The following is a 22,515-nucleotide window of genomic DNA, read 5'->3' as shown; positions in this document are numbered from 1 at the left end:
TCCATTCTTTGTTTAACTTCAGTCCCCCATTCCAGTTCATTGTGTCTTCTTCACCTTTCTTCTCTATTTCCTTGGCTTCCTTCCATTTTCTCACTAACATTCTCTTCTCCCTTCCTATCTGCTTAGCCTCATCCCACTCTATGTCATGTCCTGTTTCTCTCGTGTGTTTAAATATCGCATTTCTCTCTCTTTTAAGTCGTACATCATCCCTATGTTGTTTCAACCTATCTTTCAGTCTCTTTTTTGTTTCTCCTATGTACACACTCTGACATTCTTTACATTTTACTTCGTAGATAATCCCTTCCTCTTCCTCTTCTCTGTTTTCCTTTTTCTTGTTTGCATTCTTCGCTATTCCTAAGATGCTTCTTCCTCCCTTCCTGTAAGTTTTAATGCCCGCTTTCCTAAGCACTTTGCATATCTTTTCCGTGGTCTTCCCCATACTCCTTATTCCAAACCTTCTCTCTTTTTCTTTCTCTTCATCTTTTTCTTTCTCTTCCAATTCTCCCCTTCCTCTTTTCTTCCTTCTTCTGTTTATGTCTAGTCTATCCTGCTTCTCATAGCCATTCTTTTCCAGCTGTTTCCATAGGCTATTTATTTTGCCTTCTTTTTCACATTCCTTCGTGCATATTTTCGTTATTCTGTCCTCTTTATAAATTTGATCATCTCCAATCAAACTTCCTGGTTGACCTAATTCTATACGGATTAAGATACTTAGTGATGTTCCAACTATTCCTGATCAGACCCCAAAAATTAAATATATTGTACCAATATCTTTATGGTTAGTAGAAAATAATCATCGTTGCAAGAATGAGATGACTGAAGTTATAGGTGATAAACTGTAAATTTATTTATGAGTTTTAAACTCTCTCATTAATTTTATGTATATATAATGCCCTTTTTGTGTATCTTGTTACTTTTGTACTTGATACAGAGTCTGATGAAGACCTTGCTAGAAGGTTGAAACGTTACGTTTAGTTTATGTTTTTATTAAAATAAATTACTGCCTTGGTCAGCATATTTATATTTTTTCTACCCACTAGATTTCCTCCCCTTCTCTAACGCTATGCGCGGCCTTGTTCCAGAGATAACTGAGACAGGGTATAGATTCTCAAACTGCCTCTGTAGCCGAGCGCGTTTGATAATTGACTCTCAGTCTCGGCTCGAGTTCGAAACCTAATCGGTGTTCTAATTTCATCTAATTCAGTGACAGAAAAGCGACATAGATTATGAAATACCAATTTATGGGTTAGGAGCGGCCGATTCAGAATGTGATGGTGGCAGAAGCCATGTTTGGCCTCAATCTTGAACTTTAAATACCACGAAGCTGCTTAGAATTTTCAACCAAGGCCAGTTTTGGCTGCTTGATAAATTATTACTGCTGGTGGAAGTTGTAAATAAAAGAAAAGGGTTAACATCGTGGCATAGAGAGGAAGCTGAATGGGCCTCGGCAAAAAGACAAAAAAATCAATGAAGCCTGGATGGTTGAATTGGGAAGTCAACACTGCAAACAAGAAGCGACGTTACCAACCCAGGGTTTAACTGAATGAATAAGTGCGTTTCGAGTTACACCGACGGAGGCAACACAAATAATCTACCTATAAGCCTCTTGACGAGCTTTCTCTGATGAAGATTGAAAACAAAAGTCCTGAAGGTGGCCATAAAATATGGCTTGCAATCAGTGTTGACTGCTGCGGAGAATTCTAATGAAGCCTGAAGGATATTAGAAGAGAACAACAATCGAGCCAGAGAGTGGAAAAAATCGACACAGCAATTAGTCATGATAAATGGGAAAATGAAGAGAGAAGAAAAATGGGGGAGAAGGAGAAGAGATTTACAGAGCTCGTCAATACTTAATGCCGTTCATCTGGGAGAAAGAGAAGACGTTTCTTGAGCCGTGTTGAGAGAAAAACTCTGGAGTTTGAAACGTTACGTTCGCAGGCCTGAACCGACTAATCATTGGCGAAAATTGTGCGAAATTACCGAGAAAAGTACCGACCTACAACTCCATTGTAGGACATTTTTCGAGGATCGACGGCAGCGAGTTCATTAAGAGAAGTCTTGTTAACTGGAAAGTGGATGATTCATCACACGTGACCAACAAAGGTTGAAATAGTTCTGAAAATCTGAATCTCAAATCATCCAATTACCGAAATCCACTATTTCATGCTAAGATATTTTTTGGTTCAAATCACACAAAAAACACTATCCATAAAAAAAGGTAAAAATAAGCAACGTGAGTAAAAATAAAATTAGAAATTTTCCACAGAATAAAGTTCCTGATCCATATTATATATTTTATGCAGTTCGACGATTTTATTTCGTATTTTTATTTTACTTATCTTACGTCGCTTTTGTGCCACTTCTGGCAAACTGACACATGAGGATCAATGATTATTCGATGAAATTGATAAAGAAGCATTCCAAAGATAATCCACTCACAAGCTAGGACTGCAAACCTGAACTTTTGATATCGAGATTATGAATCCATCCCTCAATGTGCTGAGCCAGCAAAGTGGCTATCCACCATTTTTATGTGCAATTACTGTAATGAATTTTAGATTATCTTGGATTTTTCAATGCAGGTTTGGTCGAAAATGTTGATCCTTTATATTTTCTTTTTCTTCCATATCATTACTGATAATCGACAGATATTATTAATATTGATGAAGATCTGTAATTCATAAAAACTTTTCGTTTTATTCTGTACAAAAGTTTCATCATTTCATGTGTAATTTTTTTGATTTGATTGATTCATTGGTTTTACTTCGCCTTTCTACCACTCTTGACTAATCGCGAAGTTAAGGATGGGTGATGATAAATTGAAATTGATGAAGGGACACTCACAAACGCCCATGCCCAGACCGGGATTCGAAGCCGGAACCGCTGGCGCCGTAGTGCGCTGTGCCTAACGTCTCTCTTGTAAATATATTAAGAAACGTATTTTTAATGGCGGGTGTAACTGAATTTTCGTTTAAGCTGCAATACTTAGAATAAGGAAATCTAAACTGTTCAGTTTTGGCTTTAGTTTTTGATTAACAGGAAATGCTTTGGAGAAATTCCGCAAAAGAATAGGTCAAAAGTCGAGATTAACCTTCGGTAACGTAGCCGCAAATCATCAATACTTGAGCGCTAAGGTCTTGGAGAAGTTTGAGATCAAAGGTAGTTTTCTCTTGTGGCGAATAGCAAGAACTGCCATCTCATTGCTTTCAACAGTCCATATGTAGCCGTAAGGCAGAATCGTCTTATTGATCTTGTACCAAATGTTTTTATTGATCTTACGTAGCTTCGGATGAAGAAGCGGCTTTCAAAGCAACCACATGAAAACGCCTTCTGTGCTCTTTCAAGAAACAACATGGGAGTTTTTCTTTTTAAAAATGATGAAAAATCTGTTTTCCTTTTTGAAAGATAATGAATCTGATATAAATGGTATCCTAAAATCTGTTTGAAGTTTTCTCAAAGTGCATAGTCTTCAATATACGTGCTTGTATGCGTGGGTGTGTCGAGAGTCGTTCCTTAGTAACTACAGTAATATTTAACGAAAAGGTGTAATGAGACTAATTATTCCTTGCTTACTTAAACAATTAATAACTTGACAAGTAATTTTGGTCTAAAAGTAGGGAGGAATGTTTTGTATTTGTTTTTGTGTACTTTGTTATGCAATTGAGAGAAAAAAAACTAAAGGAACAAACATGTGCCGACCTGTATTAGAATCAGATCAATTGTCAAATTAATTTTAATTGTTAGTTGGAATTAATTATTAATTATAAGTTAAACTTTAACACTTTAGTAAGATATTTTTGGAAGATAAGTTAAAGTCACGTTGAGAACAGTTATCCTAGTGTCAAAAATGTAATTTTTATCTTATAAATTCATCATGACATGATCTGAATAAATAAAAGGACACAACAATCGAATTTCACTGTGGCCACTTCTTAGATAAACAGTATAAGGAAATCGGTACTTATGGGTATCTAAATTGTAAGGACATATATATTGTTTAGCTTTCGCTTGTTTATCTAAGAACACATTTATAAACCCTTCTAAGTCAGTCATGCACTGGCAATAACAATGGTGTTTATAAAATTAGAGAGACTGGATGCCTTTCTTATTGAAATTATAACGTTGTTTGTTAGAAAAGAAGGTTAACTGCAACAGCACAAGCATACCAAGGTATCCCTAGTGGCATAGTGGAAACTCATAGCCTTCTAATCAAGGGATCCCGGTTTCGATATCGGGTGGGGGCACGTCGTTAAGCTGTAGGTGCAGTCTTGATTAGCATTTCTGTGCATAAAATGGACTTAAAAACAAAAACATATCAAATTTTTAATAAAACTAAAAAAATATTTCTGATACATAAATGAATAATGTAAGAAAAATGTATTGCTTTCACACCGAAGTGGCACATCGTACGTGGCATATCACGTGACACGCCCCCTGAAGCTGATTCTTAAGGCACATATGGAGGAATATGCAGTTGCATTTGCTATTCAAGGTTCATTTTCAAAGTGACATGCCACGCTAGAGTTACCACTTTCAAAGCAATACATTTTTCTGGAGTTAATCATATATCAGAAGCCTCTCTCAATTCTATGTGTATTTTTTAAACGTATCCACCGTTAATTTTACTGCGAATTGTAGTGCATCTTGATTATTTTGCATCAATTTTCTGCTTCTCTAGGTTGGGTGGTTGATTACTTATTTCACGTCGATTTTCCAGTTCTTTGAGTTGGGATGGGGATGAATGTTGAATTGGTGATTGGAACAAGCACTTTGAAACAGCCCTGCGTTAATTACGGTTGCAGTCTAGGTTCCGTGTCTTCCTAGCATGCGACGCTAACCATTTTGCCACGGAGGTTAGCACTACTTCCGTAGTTCAGTTCTTGATTCAAAGAAGGGGAAATTTAATGCCTGGTCCAGGATTCGAATTTATGATCCTGACTTGGCAGTGGGTTTCTCTAGCAGCTTCGTTAATGAAGGTTGTTTCATTTTTCACTCAAATCCTTTAATTTCAAATAAAATCGTGCTTTTCTGGCTGAGGCAACCTTCTTGGCGGAGTGGTTATCACTACGACACTAAAGGTTCCGGGTTCGAATCCAGGCCTGGGTATGGGTGTTCTTTGTGAGTATCTCTTACTTCACTTTTCTGCCACTTTTGGCTAATCGCAAAGATAAGGATCAGTGACGATATGACGAAATTTCAAATTATCACTGATCGTCGTCAGCGCCATCAGCCAAAAGTGGCAGAAGGCGAAGTAAATTAAACGAAATGAATCACTCAATCTTTCTGGCTAAATATTCCAATATATTTACGTTGTTTCCTTAGTTTTGAACTTTCTAAGGTTGTTTCTTTCAGTTCTGTTCATGTTTCTTATCAAAATGCACTTTGTCTCGGTAATCTGAGGCAGCCCGTAACGGTAGAGAAAGGGAGAAAACGAGTCGACGAAGCAAAGCGGTGCGAGCTGTAGCATGGGGCTTGTAGCATCAGCCACGTTTTCTCATACATGAACTCGTTTCCCCTCTCACGCGTTTATTTGTCGAGCCCTGTCAAATCCTACTTGAGAAGAGGACTTGTTTCCGTTCGCTTGCTCAAGAGATACCCGGGTCCTGTTATCTGCGCGGCGGACGCCCATTCTAATTCGTTTTCCCGAAGACTTAAATTTTTCATGAAGAAACGGACCTGCTGACGCGCTTGATAGGCGAGGAAAGGCGATTCAATTACTTATTTGCGTCCCGTGTAATCCGTGGCAAATAATTTACCTCTATGATCGAGCGAAGGGATTCCGTTCCACACTACCTTAGAGCATCCGCTCATGAAAAGTTTCTCAACTTCTTGTGGCGCCTTTCTTCATTTAGCGACTTAACATTTCCAACTGAGAAATTTAGGCGAGTGTTTACATTAGTAAACTCATATTATTTTAATGAGCCCTTAGAGTCAAATTCTTAGCGGATAATCTGACGGAGGATATACGGAGTCTTCTTAGAGCTCCAGGCTCTCTGGCCAAGAAAGTCGATGACTCGACTCACGATCTTGAATCTGAAGGTCCTGGATTCGAGTCCCAAACGGGGTGTTTTAAACGATCTCAGTGTTCATTTGTCTTGACGTAAAATAGCTCATGTGTCACACGAACAAACACCTATATATCGCAAAATCACGTAGACTGCTTCTCTCCAGAAATTAATGTTTCAGTGCCTCGGCTGGCGATGCCACAGATTGAAAAGGAGTGGCAGATCGAAAATTACACGGTACACCGTGGCGGAGTGGTTACCATAATACGACACTAGGGGTCCCTGGTTCGAATCTCGGCCTGGGCATAGTTGTTCTTTGTGAGTGTGCATTCATCATATCACTCATCCTCATCGTCGCGATTAGCCAAAAGTGGCAGAAAAATTAAGTAAAATAAATCCAATCAATCTCTTTGGACATACATTTGATTCTATGGTGCTTAAAATACTTAAAGCTGAGTCAGAAGAGCAAATAATTCTTGCATATCGTTATGCATCGAGACAGCATACCTAGCAAGAAATGCCGAACCTCTACAGGGAATAAGATGATGATGTTGTTGTTGTTGTTATTATTATTTTACGAATCCTAAACTAAGGAAACTAAACTCCATGTTTCAACAGGCCAAGGACTGTCAAGTGGCTTTTCATTGGGTGAGTTCCATCGCCGCTCTTTTCTGGTTTTTCAGTAGCTCCCAAGTTGTCCTCACGATCCTGGATCAATACCAAAATTTTGAGACTCCCACCGGGAATCAAACCCGGGACAGCTCGTACCAAAGGCAAGAGTGCTAACCACGAGGCTACGAGGGAGCCCTTATTGTACAAATAATCTAACAAAACACCAGTCACATAGTCACATATGTACAATCACAGACACGTTTTGGTTTCAACGACCCCGTCGACTTTTAGTAGAATTTTTACAAACCAGAAGTGTCCGGGACTGTACTTATGGTCCGAGAAGGTCAAGAAGCTGCAATTACTAACACCACTAAATATTGGGTATCGGTACAGACAGTGGCGTAATTAATTGAGAGCGTTCGGTCTTAAGCTCCTCCCCCGAAATATCAAAATATGTGCCAACCCGTTCTATACACTCAGGTAGGCTAATCGGGAATAGGAATGGGCATACAGTTTCAAAGTGGAAATCGAAATACTGTGCCATGTGGCTTCATTGGAAATCGAGCCCAAACCCGTTGTTTACAAGGCGAGAGGTTAAAGTACTACAGGAGACACCCTAAGTGTTCTCACTCCTCCCCGAAATGGGTTACCATCACTTGTTGACCTAAACATTCCTGCTTTGCAAACCATAAATAATCCTGTATGTTACAGAGGTAAGTAAAATATTTACTGTTAATAAAACAATGGCAGAGTCGCGGCACACACTGAAGGTGTCAAGTCACTCATGTAGAATTGTATTTCTATATTATTATTATCGTCTTTTGTATTTGTATCGATTTATATTTTGTGTATTTCTTACAAGTGTTTCTGTATATGTATTATTTTACATCTAGCTCACTACTCCATACGCAGTTTATCACATGTAGCATTATATTGGCAAGGTGGAAGAGCAGCCCTTGGCTGAACCTCGCCAACTTAATAGAGAAAATTTACTATTCTGTATTATATGCATCACATATGAATTTGATGCAATTGTGAATATTGAGGCCTGGAGACACGATTTTCCACCGCTGAAACAAGAGAATAGCAAAATAACTTATCCCCGCAAATGAAGCCGTACGTACGCCACCGGGCACGGGCGTCCCGTTAGCTGCCCACGTGTTTTCCTTCAAGAAGTGTTTCAGGAAAGCGAAGGTCGCCATGCTTGTTAAACTTGTCGCAGAGCAAGGGCTGGAGATGGAATCCCGGGAATTAATTTTCCACTCGTTACTCGTCCAGTGATACGCATCCTGTGGAAGCCACACGCTGGGAAGCGACGCCCAGAGACGCGTTTGCCGTTATTGGAGTCGGCCACCGCGACGCTCCTCCGAGCAAATCCTTTATTACTTGGGAAACTTGGTTTTGCAGCTGAGAGATCTGAAATTAAAATTCGTCTCCCACGCGACCCGCTTACTCTGCAACTACCTATTTTCCAGGTGACAACTCATCCAAAGTGGCTACGCGAGGCCCCACCTGCCCGGAACACGAGATGAGAAAAACTGGGAGATGGGCCCCTTAACGCGAGAAAGCAAAATATTTTTTTCTCGTCCCCTAGCCTTCTCCGTTTAAAGTTCGCGTGAATATTACCAGGTGTTAATATCAATAATTATAACACCATTAAGCCTTGTTTCCATGATTATGAAAAAATAAATATGCTGACCAAGGCAGTAATTTATTTGATTAAAAACATAAACTAAACGTAACGTTTCAACCTTCTAGCAAGGTCTTCTTCAGACTCTGTATGAAAGACAAAAGTTGGCAGTCTTTTGTACTTGATACAGAGTCTGAAGAAGACCTTGGTAGAAGGTTGAAACGTTACGTTTAGTTTATGTGTTTAATCAAATAAATTACTGCCTTGGTCAGCATATTTATTTTTTCACAATAATTATAGTAGTAAGTGCCTCGACCACTTCTTTATTTCGCATCATATTCAATCACACAACAGGGAGTAATTGGTTAAGAAAAATATAGTTGCACCCCCCTTTTTGCTAGAAGTAGTTCTATTGTATTCTACATTGATTATTCTATTTTCTTCTTGCATTCATGTATACACCGCGCTGCGACGCCAGGGACGCCAGGGCGTGGGCATGGGTTTTATTTGCGAGTGTTCCTTCATCAATTTAATCTAATCATCACTTCTCCTCATCGTCGCGATTTCCAAATGTGACGTTAACTACAATACAAAAAATGCGACGGTTAAGTTGATGATGAAGGGTGTGAAATCGCAGTTTCAATATATAATACCAATATTATCGTAATTTCAAATACATTATACATTGGATATTCCTAGGGTACAAACAATTCTTTCTCTTTAAAGAATATCACTTTTTGAAATGATATTTCAATTATTGAATACAATTCAGGCATCTGAATAACATATAATAGATATTAGTTTAATCCACTCTGGAAAATGTACTACTTTATGTTCGCAACGGTGTCCCGACAAAACGTACCACTTGACTTTTCGCGACGAAACGTACCACTCAGATAAACATCTACCTGTGCAGGATCCACTAATAACTTCAAGATATTTACTCCGCGACAAAACGTACCACTTCAAGGAAAACGCTTGAAATTGCGCTTTCTGCTACCCGAATCACGTTTGTGGAGTCCCAAGTGATGCTCAGTTAGATGTGAAGAACCGTATGCAAGAGGCGAAGAAAAGAGTTCGAGAGGAAGACACGCCAATTAACAAGATTTACAACGATACTCTAGGCAACCTACACGACAAAAGTTAGTTTAGGTTGTTTATGTTTAAGTTTATGATGGATGGCTGGAAATACACTCTCAAGTCCCAGAATGAGCGAAGCTAACTCTTTTCTTTGATTACTTTTGCATTTTTTGACGTCAGAGTTAAACATTGAAGGTTCGAAGAGGAAGAAGTGGTATATAAAGTATGACGAACGCCTTGAAAGAATACTGAAGCGCCATTATGAAGAAAACGGATCTAAGATCTTGTTTGAAGGCAATAGCTTACACGCAGAAATTGGAATGAAACAGAACGATCCTTCGACATGACAAGAGAATATTTTTTCTGCTGACATAACTAAAATGAAAATTTAAAAATAAAATACGAAAGGGTAAAAAAAAAGAAAAAATGTGGACGAGAGCTTAACCACAGCTGATTTAAAACAAGCCAAAATAGCTATATATACATTATATAGTAATTTTGCCAGTCCAAAGCCTGGATAGGGCCTCCCCGATGGCGCAGTGGTAGCGTCGTGGCCTTGTAATCAAGGGGTCCCCGGTTCGATACCCGCTGGAGGCACATAGTGGTTCGGATCCCACTTTAAACTGTAGGTCCAGTCCCAATTAGCCTTACTGTGCATAAAGTTGACTAAAAAACACCAATTCAACCAACCAAAGCCTGGATAAAGTGTGATGGAAATCAGCAAAACTAGAGAAAATCGTAATTTCGGTAAATGGTTTTTGATGCCGTCCCATCAAGTGGTACGTTTTGTCGCATCGCAAATATTTTAAGATTCATTAGAAGACCCTTCGCAGGTAGCCGCCCAGGGGTGTAAGGGGTACCTTCCACGTAGGCGCCCATAAGTCAACCTCACTTCCACGTAGTACACCCTGGACTGAAGACTAACAAGGCTCTGGCGACTGGCACTATGGCCAGTATAATTTTTTGTGTTGCCCTGTTTTTTGTCTTTTTAGTGCTGAGTTCCCGTTTACAGCCTCAGCTTTTAACAGAAGTCAGAAAATTTTAAGATTTTTAGTTCTGCAACGTTAGAGTTGTTATTTGTAATGATAAGGGGCTGGCCCCCGCATAATGTGAAGGGTGCATAATAGCCTAAGTGCTGACGCTCCCAAAATTTTGAATTCAAGGTAGCCTCCCAGGTGGTGGGTACGTTTTCTTGCTGGTACGTTTTGTCGATGGTACGTTTTGTCCCGTATTCGTTCGCAACTAACAACAGCTATAGCTAGTTACATTTTTTCTGTGTTCAGTGTTCTTTAGCGAACGGAAAATATTTCCTTACTCTGGCAAAGAGATCTGGCAATATTCAGAATTTATGAATATTTTCAAGTAACTTACCAATCAAACCAGTATCACTGGCAAAATGATCACCGCAGTTGCATTCCTCCTTTGTAAATCCTGAACTATTTCACTAAGGAAATTATTTGTTTGCATATGGCTCCTTGTTGATACACGCCTAACAGCAGCTACTTATATTCAACGAACTTCATCAAAGCCAGCATCTCGTTTCGGTAAATAACCTCAAACATGCTTGGCAGAACACTCCTACTTCAACATAAAGAGGACATGTGGAATACCCAGGGGTTTCAATACACCCACAGATCTTATATTTGAGGTCAGAAATACGCTCAGGGAACATGTTAACTCATATATTCCTTTGCTCTTGCTTTGTCAATAGACGCATGCCCCAGCAAACGAGCAAGACTGGCTCTCCCCTGAACACTGAAAAGAGATCGTTGAAATGATTCAAACTGCTCTATCGTACTGACTGTGCAGATATGTAAAACAAATTATAACCACTCGACAGAATATTCCAAAAAAAGTTGTGCCAAATTTCTTTAAAGTTTATAGTATGGTTTATAACTGAGAAAAATACGTGTTTTGAGAGTTAAGTTTCAACACAACTTTACAAAATGTACGGTATCGATAATTGGGAATTTTAGATCATTGACTTGATCATTTTATACAGAATCATATAAATTAATGTAAATTTCTCACCAAGAGACCGTTGGAAAATGATAAAAATGTTTTGAATGAGACTGTAGATGTTCAGTTCTTAGTTTATAATTTCGAAATTTTAAAATGGTGTGAATTCTCCAATAGAAGCTAATGACATTGACTTTCTAATATGTGAAATATTTATAATTCTTGAAAGTATCCCTGTATTGATGTCAACTTTTGGTTGTTTCAGTTTCTTGTAGAAAAACTTGCTTGCCTTTAGAACTAACCATAGCATGACCACGGGGGACACTATTGTGAATATCGATATCAATGCATTAAATATACTTGGGCAAATAATATAATTAACCGGTCAAGAGAAAATCGTTCTTCTCATTTGGCATACATAAATCAATCATTGTAGTTTCCATCTATACATATACGAAATCTACTTCCAAAACTTTATTTCTTACTAAAAATATCCCCTGAAGATGAAGAGCAGATGAGCTACTCAAAAGTAAGATATATTTAAATGTAAAAAACTTCAATGCGAACCATTTTTTTTAGATATATCAGCAGATATGTTACAAAACATTTGAACATGCGAATGTCACATTGAGGGTCTGTTTGATGAAAACTAATCACAAGAATTCATTTTTCTATATTTATTGTATGATCGAAAACGTGGATACTTGAAGTTGTTCCATGTGGCAAGCTGTGTCATATTTCATGTATCGTACAGGTTGTCTCATTTTATTCAGCTGGATGTCAATGCGGAATGTTGTACTCGTAAATGAAGAACGAATTGCTAATCGATTTTCTCATTTTCTGTGTGAACTCAGCTGTCATTTACAGTTTTCTAGAATGAATTTAACAAAGGTAATTTGTGTACTTGGAACTGAGGCGTAAGCAGTCACATCTGGCATGAATGTATCCTTAGAAGGTTGAACGTCCAGTAAAATTAAGCTGTAAATAAACGTATGTGTGCATGAATATACATTTTTAAACATTTTATTGCATCTGCATGAATATGCAATATTTTTTATCCTTAAAGCGTTAGAGTGCACCTAAATTAGGATACATTATTTTTGTTTCACTTCTTAGTCTCTTCCAGAAAAAAAACTATTGAAAACGTAAAAAATAATATAGTTGTGGTATAAAGGAAGTAAAGATATTTTTTTTAATTTAATGGTTATTTTCGTAATATGCACGAAAATGAAATTCTACACTATATGCATACCAACAATATTTCTTATTCCTTAGAAAGTACTTAGCATACATATTTATCTGCAGCTTCAAATGTATTTTCGAGAAAAGTATTATGTTGCTGATGTAGGCAATAAGAAGTTTTGGAGCCTTACTAACCTTAGGACAAGCAGTTATTCAATTTAATATAACGAGAGTTTCATGTATGCGATCAGAATTATCACCACCATCATTACACTGTCCCACTTAATATTATATTAGTGGGATAATGGCATTACTCTCGGGTTAACTCAATCAAGTCCCATTCCTGTACAGTCAAAGCGAGGTCGACCATCGATTTGGGAGGGAGCAGAGCATGAATGTTAACAACGGAAATCAGACGCAATGAAGTCAACTGATCTGTAAAGTGGGAGATTAGCGAGGTCCCTTGCATCAGGCACTTTGTCCACACTTTTATCCTGTCTGATGAGCTCCACTCCCACGAGGGGCTGTAAATGAGATAGGCCAGTGTCATAAGATAAAAGAGCTTATATGTTATAATTCGACAAGCGTGGCTGTTTTCATCATCCCTGGCACACACAACCCAAAATATGTCAATTGACATAAATATGTAGACAGTAACGCTTTAATGCAAGGTGGATTGATTTACATTCTGTTGATTTACATCCATATTTAAATCAAGATTTAAATCATGTTATTTTTTAAAAGAGAATCACTGATTTATATCACTTTAAAGAAATAATTTATAGAATAATGTACATAAGGATTTTGCACATATCAGAATCACTTTTGTGAAAGCACATTAATCTCGTAATCATTTAATGGTGTTTAGTAGGCTCCAAGAAGGAAAAGGAAGAAGCAAAATATATGTATTGATGTAATGAAGCTCATACGAAAGGAAATGTAATATATGTACACTGTAAGCACACCTACATTTCTCTTGAATTAAAATTCTTTATTTTTTTAGGCAAAAATAGCAAACATTTTGTAAATACTGGCATTATCATTAAACTGTAAGTAAAAATGCCAGCTTATATTTTGCAAACTATCATTTAAGAAATGCCAAAATTCAACTACAAAGACTATAAAACTATTTTAATTTACAATTATATAGTATTCTGAGAACGTTTTACTTCACTGGAAGAAAAGTTACTGAAATTATTATAGTTTCATTAACACACTCAACAAACATTTCCATAGTAGGTTCGTTCATATGTACAGTATCAGAAACAGAAAAATGTATATTTTCATATATTTTTTTTTATTTGCTTTAATCAAACTGTTCAAATATTTTACAGGGCCTTTTACCAAATAAATATCCTTTCTATAATAAAAAAACATATCTAAGTGTATGGTGCCAAAAACAATAGAGACAATTTTAAGCTGGTTTTTTAAAGTCAAAAAATTGATTTACATAAAAAAAAGTTAAATAAAATAAATCATCAAAAAATATTTTTATCAACCCTGCTTTAAAGTAAACATTGATATTGTTGATTACGAGTTATTTAATAACATCATCAATAATATCTATTTATTTCTATATAATCGTGAATTTAGGATAATGACCATCGTTGGGTATTTTATGGCCATATTTTTTTATATTTCATGCCACATGTTTTTCCTCCTCAATTACTTTGTCGTGATGGTGAATATTACCCAACGGTTGGAATACATTCCAAATGTGTACTTAAGCTACTATTATGTGATTTCAAACCAGGTTGGTTTGATTTCCAACCTTTATTAAACTTTAAATAGCTTTCGCAATTCTGAACTTCGTGTTATTTTACTATGTTTGGAGAACTAAATCATAAGTCGGAATTTTGACATGTATGAGATATTACTTTTATGTTATATTAATACCGTATTTATTGTATTTTGCAGAGTTATAGTTTCTGACCCGCAGAGCTCAGTTCAACCTCGAGTTACTGATTCGAGAAGCCTAATCCAAGCTCGCCAAAAAGACAGCGTTGAATTGCCATGCGCAGCTCAAGGATTTCCTCTTCCTACCTACACGTAAGTATGCTATACCTTATATGATACTAAAGTCAAGAAAAATTACATACGTATGAAGCATTGTCAGATTTCTATTAATTGAAGATAACATACTATATGCTCGTTTTGATATTTACGTTGCAATTCATCATAAATAGAAAAATGGTTTGTTTTCCAAATATTCTGAAGTCTCTATGTGTTCGTTTATTAAGGAGCGAAATATGCACTTGACAATACAACCGAGGAATTATAGCTATTGTCTACTCTTACGGCGAGCGGCATACAAGCTGGCAAGGGAAGTGGGGAGCGGGGAATACGCAACAGACCAACAAGGCAACAGCGGTGACGCCGAGAGTTATGACGTGGCGGGAGGAAGTACTACGCGCACCTTGTTCTACAGACTGCTGCGTTGCTTATCGCGCTGGATTGGTCGCTTCTCCGCTCTTCACTTCCCTTGCCAGCATGTAGAGCGCCCGCCGTAAGACTGGACAGCATTCAGAGGTCAAATATGTTACAAAAAATCAATGTATTGGTCTATTACACTGCATTTCACAGTGTGACCTCTTGTAAAATCAGGAGAAAGGGTAACACCTCGGTGGCTGACCGTGTTGAGGGAGCTCGCGACCGAAGGTTCACAATCAACTCTTGGTCTGGACGTGTGATGGCCCCTTCATCAAAGTCATCGAATCATCATTCGTCCTCATCGCCTCAAGTAATTGAAAGAGTCAGAAAATTTAACTTAAAATAATAACATACACAGAAAGGATATTATATTGCATAGCTCCTGAAAAAATAAAATATATTAATTTTGTTTTATCGTGGATATGGTTACAGTCCTTCGAATGTTTTGGATCCATACTCTTTGTGCTAGATTCTAAGGAGCCAGGCAACACTAAGAAGTGGTTTCTTTTTGGTGACATCGTTTTCCTCTGGAGATAACTACAAACCATCTTCCTCAAAGGGATTGACATTGACAGAACTTTGAAAATTGCTCCAGAAGTTGAAGAGTTTTTGGATTCGATCTTCAGCAAAGCCCTGCAAGATCAAATGTGGTTTTAGTAGCCCTTCGCATCCTCTTCCGAACTTGCTCTCCGCATAAACTCAAGTGACGAGCGAAACGCCGACAGTTGCAAATCCTTTGATCTTGAGGCTTTCGTAGGTTCTGTAACTGCGAATCGCCGAACAGATTAGCTGCACAGCAGAGAGGCGTATGCTTGACGTGGTCGATGGAGGCTTCATCACTCCATTGTCAATTGGGTGTTACAAGTGTCTTCCGCCTGGCGAGTGTTCGATGCCCTTCTGCTCTCGTTATATGAAACCATATATTTAATTCTAGATGTCGGTAGGCTGGAGGCGGTGTTGAAATGAAAGCAGGAAAACGTAAAAGATCATGTTGAAGCTTCAAGACTGTGTTCTTCAATCGATTCTGTCCGTCATTGGTTGTATGGTCCATATGTTTATAAGCTCTAAATGTCAGATCAGAGAATATCACTCTTAATAAGAAAGCATTTACTGTTAATGATTACATTGTATTTTGATGGCGAATGTAAAGGAGAACCCAATCTTCAATATATTGTGTACTTATTAGATTGTATCTCTCTCTTTGGGCGCTTGACTCACAAGTTTACCATCCACCACATACACAGGGATATATATATATACATACATATATATATGCTCATGAGCACCCTCAAGAAAGGTCATTCAATGGGTGTCATTTGATCCTTGACATCCCCTTGTAATAAGAAAAAGTGGCCAGCCTACTCAATCTACCTTTGTCCATTATTATTATTATTATTAATAATTTATTAGATTTGGTGGGGTTACATTGAAAGCCATAATTTTGTTATTTACATCTCTGCATGGAGTCAGTGTCATGGGCGTAATGCTCACGTATCTTTGTGCTTTTTCTTCTTACTAGCTCTCGTCTTCTTCTTGGCATATCTTGCTTTTGCTTACTTTCTGTGTTTCTCTGCTTGATTACTATTTTCCCCTGTTTCTTCTGCAGCTTATTTTAATTTTCTTATTTACTATCTTTCTCAATATTATTTCCCTCTTTTCTCTCTCTCTCTCTCTCTCTCTGTCTCTTTCTCTACCCTGCTTTTCTCTCTCTCTCTCTCTCGCCCCCTCCCGCTTTCCTTCTTCCACTCTCTCTCTCTATATGTTCTCTATTTTCGGTCTGTTATTTCTATTCACCCTTTCTTCATTCATTTTTGTGATGATATTTATAGTTATCGTGACGTGCATGTGTTGTGTGCGCGTGTGTCAGCACGCATTTTTACATGTCTCCATTTTTTTCTCTTCCTGGTATCAAAATTTATTGCACTGGCTGAGTTTAAAGTTACACGAATGATTGAAGGACGAAACTGCACAAATCCACTACATCAATAATTGTAATCAAGGAGGTCACGGGTTCGATACCCGGTGGAGGTGTATATCCAGTCCCCATTAGCCTATCTGTGCAGAAAGTGGACTTAAAACATAAATTCAAACCAATAATAATGAGACGTAGGTCCCAACCTTAGCTGTCCGCCAATTAGACACATGACGTCGTTACATTATTGGGCAGCGGCAAAGTCAGTTTTCTTAGCAACCATGAGGCTAATTTTCACCAAGCTATTTTAAAATCGTTCCTTGATCTTCATTGTATGCCGTGATAGTGTGATGTGCTTTGTAATATATACTTAAACTACTTAAAACTAATTTTGCATGGAAACGTTGATTAAAATTGCTTTTACTTTCATATCGGAGGTCTATCTTTAACATGAAACGAAATCATACTTTAAATGGCAATTTAGAATGCGTAAGGATAGGTTGGTTAATGGGAAGGAATTTGAATTTTGTACTTGCCATTCCTTGCATTTTTGTTATTAAGCGTCGCTTTTCTGTCACTTTTGACTAATCGCGACGATGACGACAAGATGAAATTTATGAAAGGGCACTCACAGGCAACACCCATCCCCAGGTGGGGATTTTGACCTTGGAGCTTCGGTGGCGAACGAAAGTCGACTACTTAGCGTGCGCAACCACCGAGCCGACTGGCGGGAATTCGAATGTCCGTGTGCGTCAGGGCATAACGTTGATACTGAGAAGTTTCCTTAACCGAAGCTGAATGTCCAAATAATTAGAAAATCTAGCAGAAAAAACTTTTGATTCGTGTAGAATTGGGTGATGTTACGATTCTGAACTGATTGGACTGGCGTGATGCAGTGGTAAGTGTATCGCCGTAACAATCTAGGATATAATCACGAATTTTGTGTAATTTGGAGTCTGCATCTTTCTGTGAGTTAATTATTCAGTCTCGTCGTCGTGATTAACCTGGAGATATAGTAAATGATATGAAGTACAAATATAGTATTTTCACCTAAACGCTGCTTTCTATCTAATAAATGCTTTGTTTACAAGTGATCTGAAGAAAGATGCAGCCGGCTCGGTGGCCAACTTCATTCTCGTGACAGAAGTTCTCCGGTTAGAGTCCCGGTCTGGGTATGGTGCTCTTTATGAGTATCTCTTCATTACTTTCATCTAATCATCCTCATCCTCGCGATTAACCAAAACTATCAGAAAACTAAGCTAATTAACAAAGATACAAATTACAAATGAAGGTGCAGTCTTAAATTTTAAGTCAATTTTATGCTCAGGTAGGCTAATCGAGACTGTATAGCTTGAAGTCGGATCTGGACCACTGTGCAATATGTTGTACCTCCACCGCGGATCGAACCTGGGACCCCTTAATTACAGGGCGAGAGAGAATAATCCACTACACTATCGAAGATAGCCGACGTGCAGTAATAAAATAAAAAGATTAACAACTTGAAATTGTACAGGCTGATTCATAAGTGCGTGATATATTTTAGTGAATCACCACAGATAAACTATACAGCGGATAGTGTTAATTCTGATGCCGATAGATTGACATAGTTACCATGGTTAGTCGCTAGGAGGCAGTAGCAAATGTGGGAATGCGCTATGACTGTGCAGGACAATTTCGAGCCAAATTTCAGAAGGAGACATCTATATTCAACAGTATCAAAAAGTGGTATGAGAAATTCCGATATGAAGGCTGTCCGTGATATGCAAACACGCATGCGCGACGAAATGCAGTATAGGTTATACTCTGTCCCGAGCATCTCTGGAGCAGGGGAACGAAAACAAGTCTCTGCGCAAGTAATGACGCGAGACTGCTCCACCAATGAACACGTGAAAGGGAACTCGATTGCGTGGAAAGGGGGACAGCGACTGTAGTTACCAGCCTTCGCAGCAGCGTGTACTGCTTCGCTCTACCCAGTCGATTTACCCCCCCCCCCCTTCTCTGCCGCTATGTGCGCCTTGCTCGACAGATTCAGTAGAGTATAGATATCTGCCGCATCATCAACAGTGGACACATACGAGCATTTGTGACGTGCGTAAAAAATACTTGGACAGTTTTTCGTTCTATCGGCATCAGAATTACCACTATCAGTTGCATCGTTTATCTGTAGTAAATTTCTAAAATGTTCCACAGACTTATGAATCACCCTGTACATAAAATACCGAATATTTGCTGCTTTCCTCGTTCGTGGGGTGGAAGACGCCGAGGATGGAAACCAAAAGTGTATTTTACCCTCAACATTTCATATGCAACGAATTTAACTCGAAATCTGGCCTTTTGTTTCACTCAGTCGCCGCAAATTTCGCGAGTAATTTATTGAGTGTTTCCTAATTGGGTTTACCCGTGGATGGGAGATACACACAAGTGGCTTACCCTCGCAGGGATTCGTAATTTTCGCGCGTCTCTTCATTACGTCGCTAAACCGAGAAGTAAAAAATCCCGGAGGGTGTGCGAGTGCAGAATGGAATTTTGATTTAGAGTACGTTTTCGCACAAGTGTTGTGTCGAATGCAGATGGCCACTTAATTTACGAAAGAGCCGCCGCCTTGCTGCATAGTTTTATAAATCATGCTGGGAAGAACGGACTAAGCTACGCTCGGAAAGGGGCGAGGGTCACTGCATTATTATATTCAGTTCACACAGCGGTGGGAGATGTTTTTCAGATACATCTAAATGAGTGTGTCGGTTGCAGCTTCCCAAGGTGTGTACTGAATCGCTCTGATGTTCTTACTGCACAAACTAAGTACATCAATTACAGAAAAACATGTATTTATGCAACGGAATGTATGGTATATCTATTGTAGAAATTTGTCTTGGTTGAAAATATCCTTTGTTCGTCACTCTTTAAGCTGAGGAATTCGTTTCCTACAATAGCTATTATATCTCCCGTCTATGATATTTTCTAACTTCAACAGTTTCAGAACATGGCAAGTCATTATTATGTAAATTTTAAAGTATTGACTTACCTTTTAGTTATATTTCAGGACAAAAAGAGAGAGAGAGCGTGTCTGTGTGTGTTTGTGTGTAAGAGAGAGTCGCAATACTTTAAAAAAATAAAGTATACATATTTCTGATCTTTACAAGTGAAGAAGTCAATAGTTACATAAGAATAATTATATTAGTACACGGAGCAATGAAAGTTATTCTGAAAGTTTAGTTATTTTAGATCGCTTTTCTACCACTTGGGTTAATCACAACGAAGATAATGAACGATGAATTAAAGAAATGAATTGTGAAAGATACACAACGAAACACCAATGCCTTAACCAGGGTTAGAACTTGGACTTATGTTACAATAACCATTCCGCCACTGAAGAAGGGGCAGAGTCGTTGATAGAAAATTGATTAAGTAGGCAGTAATAGTATAATCGACTTTATTAATATTTCTTTGTGGAACCTCATCTACTCGATACACCATAGGACCGAACAGTGTTTCTTAATTTATAATCATTTTATTACATCTTTACCGCAGGAGAATCTTTCACAGTTAAGGGAAAATTTTTGTCACGAAGTTTATGTTACCGCTTCTGACCTAAAAGTATCATGTTTCACATTTGGAAAACTTTCTCATGTATCTACGCGTACTTATTCTTTGCATTTAATTGTGTAGAACACAAAATTCAAGATTTTCGAGTTATCTCATTATTATCTTTAAGTATTCTGCTGAAATACTAATTAAGCGAAATATTTTAAGACTTTTTCTTATTTCTATAATCCCCTTGCGACGCCTATGATCTTGTATATGAAACGTTCCCAACACTTTCTAATATCCTGTACCTTTACGGCGAGCAAGAAATATAATTTAATCCATTAGCCCCGACTCCAGGTAGGAATGTTGGAGTTTTATTTCCATAAGGCGAGTGTTTTTCTCTCTCCAGCATTCACATCCATAACTCCCCCTTCCCCTGACCCACTATATTGACGTACTTGAAAGGTGAGATTTACTTTAACCTGAAGAAATGAAAGAAAAATATTCAGTCAGATGACTGTTTAAAGAGGCTGTTTCTTTCCTTCGATGCATTTAAGGTCATATTTTTCTCGGCTGTCGGTGAAAGACGGTGGGGCGGGGGTGTCGTGCTCCTGTTACCAGTCACGGAACTATTTATTTTCAACTGCTTCCTTATATCGATCATGCACTTTTTCTACAGTCTCAATTTCCTCGGTTGTGTCTGGCAGGCAAACGTTCCAAAGATTGCCCGAGTGTCGAAAATCTCATGAAAATAGTCTTCCTGCTCCAGAATTTGATCCCAGCGCTTTTCACATTTCGAATATTTTTGCGCACCTTCATACCTCATTTCGGAATTTCTGGGTACGCCACTGCTTACACTACACAGAATGCCATATTTGAAACTCCATCTTTCCTGGGCCGATGAATTCCAAATATTTATGTACTCGAGTCAAAGTTAAGTCGAAATGAGGTCTGATGGATGAACTCTTTCAGGGAATGGAACCACTGGACTTTTGATTAGCAATTTGCATAGGCACTACGTTATTGTAAATGACCATAACAAACTTCATGTTAAATGATTTATTTGGTTTATCACTTCGCTTTCCTGTCCCTTTTTGACTAATCGCGGAGACGAGGATTAATGATGATGTGATGAAATTGATGAAGGGACACTCACGAGAAACATTCATGTCCAGGCCGGGATTCGAACCCTAGACTCCTGGCGTCGTAGCGCAGTGTGCTAACCACTCCGGCACGAAGGTCGGCCGTCATGTTAAATTAAAATTGTCTACGTAAAAGATGGAAGATTTTTATGCAAGATATTTATCTGAAACAAGCGTGTTTCCTCTCGTTGCATCCTCGTGGTTGCTTTTCAACTTTTTAAATACATTTTATTTAGACAAAAGTTCAATTTGACAAATTTTCTCCGTGGTTTTCTTCAGTCATTCAAGGCTTATGCTGGAATGGAATCTTCAATGACGGCTGCGGACACTTCCTCTCACTTTCTTGTCAATTTCCATCACTGTTCTCTCAACCCTTCGCCGCGATTAAACTAATCTAATATTCCATTGATCTTAATAGAAATATTCAAATATTGATATTATAAGGTAAATATTCTTTCAGATGTTCGATACCCGGTGGAGGCATATAGTGGTTTGGATCCCACTTTAAACTGTATGTCCAGTTCCGATTAGCCTATCTATGCATAAAGTGGACTTAAAGCAATAACTCGACTCAACCCAACTCAATATTCTTCCAAATATCTGAATTTAATATATGAGTAACATTTCTTCACATGTTATGTAGAGTACTTGGACACATGCAAATACTATATGAAAAATTTATTCAGTGAACCTAATAAACGTGAAAATTATTGTTTCCTAAATATTGTCTGCTGATATTAAATTACTTTCCTCAGGCAAGCGCACATTGATTCTCTTAATACTTTGTGATTTATAATCTTTCATATTCGTTTAATTTTCAACGTCAACTCAAAATTAACACAGTTAATTACAAATACGAGATACACTAAGAACAGCATACTCTGTGTCGGATACCTGTGAAGCAAGCGAAAACAAGTCTCTGCGCAAGTAGTGACGCCAGACGGCTACACCAATGAACACGCGAGAGGGAACAGGATTGAATGGAGGGGGAAAGCGACTGCGGTTACCAGCCTTCGCAGCAGCGTGTACTGCTTCGCT

General features: G+C 38.2%; 1 protein-coding gene across 2 annotated transcripts in view; it reads left to right on the top strand.

Moving 5' to 3' along the window:
• Window positions 1-22,515, top strand: part of LOC145984293 (cell adhesion molecule Dscam1-like) — an 875,949-nt gene that overhangs the window by 660,225 nt on the left and 193,209 nt on the right. For both annotated transcript variants that reach the window (XM_083117935.1, XM_083117934.1), the window contains exon 9: window positions 14,386-14,517. In XM_083117935.1, the coding sequence (XP_082974061.1) occupies window positions 14,386-14,517 (132 nt within the window). The remainder of the gene's footprint in view (window positions 1-14,385; window positions 14,518-22,515) is intronic.

The sequence above is a fragment of the Lepisma saccharinum genome, chromosome 2 (genome assembly GCF_977018435.1).
Source record: "Lepisma saccharinum chromosome 2, izLepSacc3.1, whole genome shotgun sequence".
Taxonomy (NCBI): Eukaryota; Metazoa; Arthropoda; class Insecta; order Zygentoma; family Lepismatidae; genus Lepisma; species Lepisma saccharinum.
Note: the sequence above shows the minus strand (reverse complement) of the source record. Positions and strands in the feature narration are given on the sequence as shown.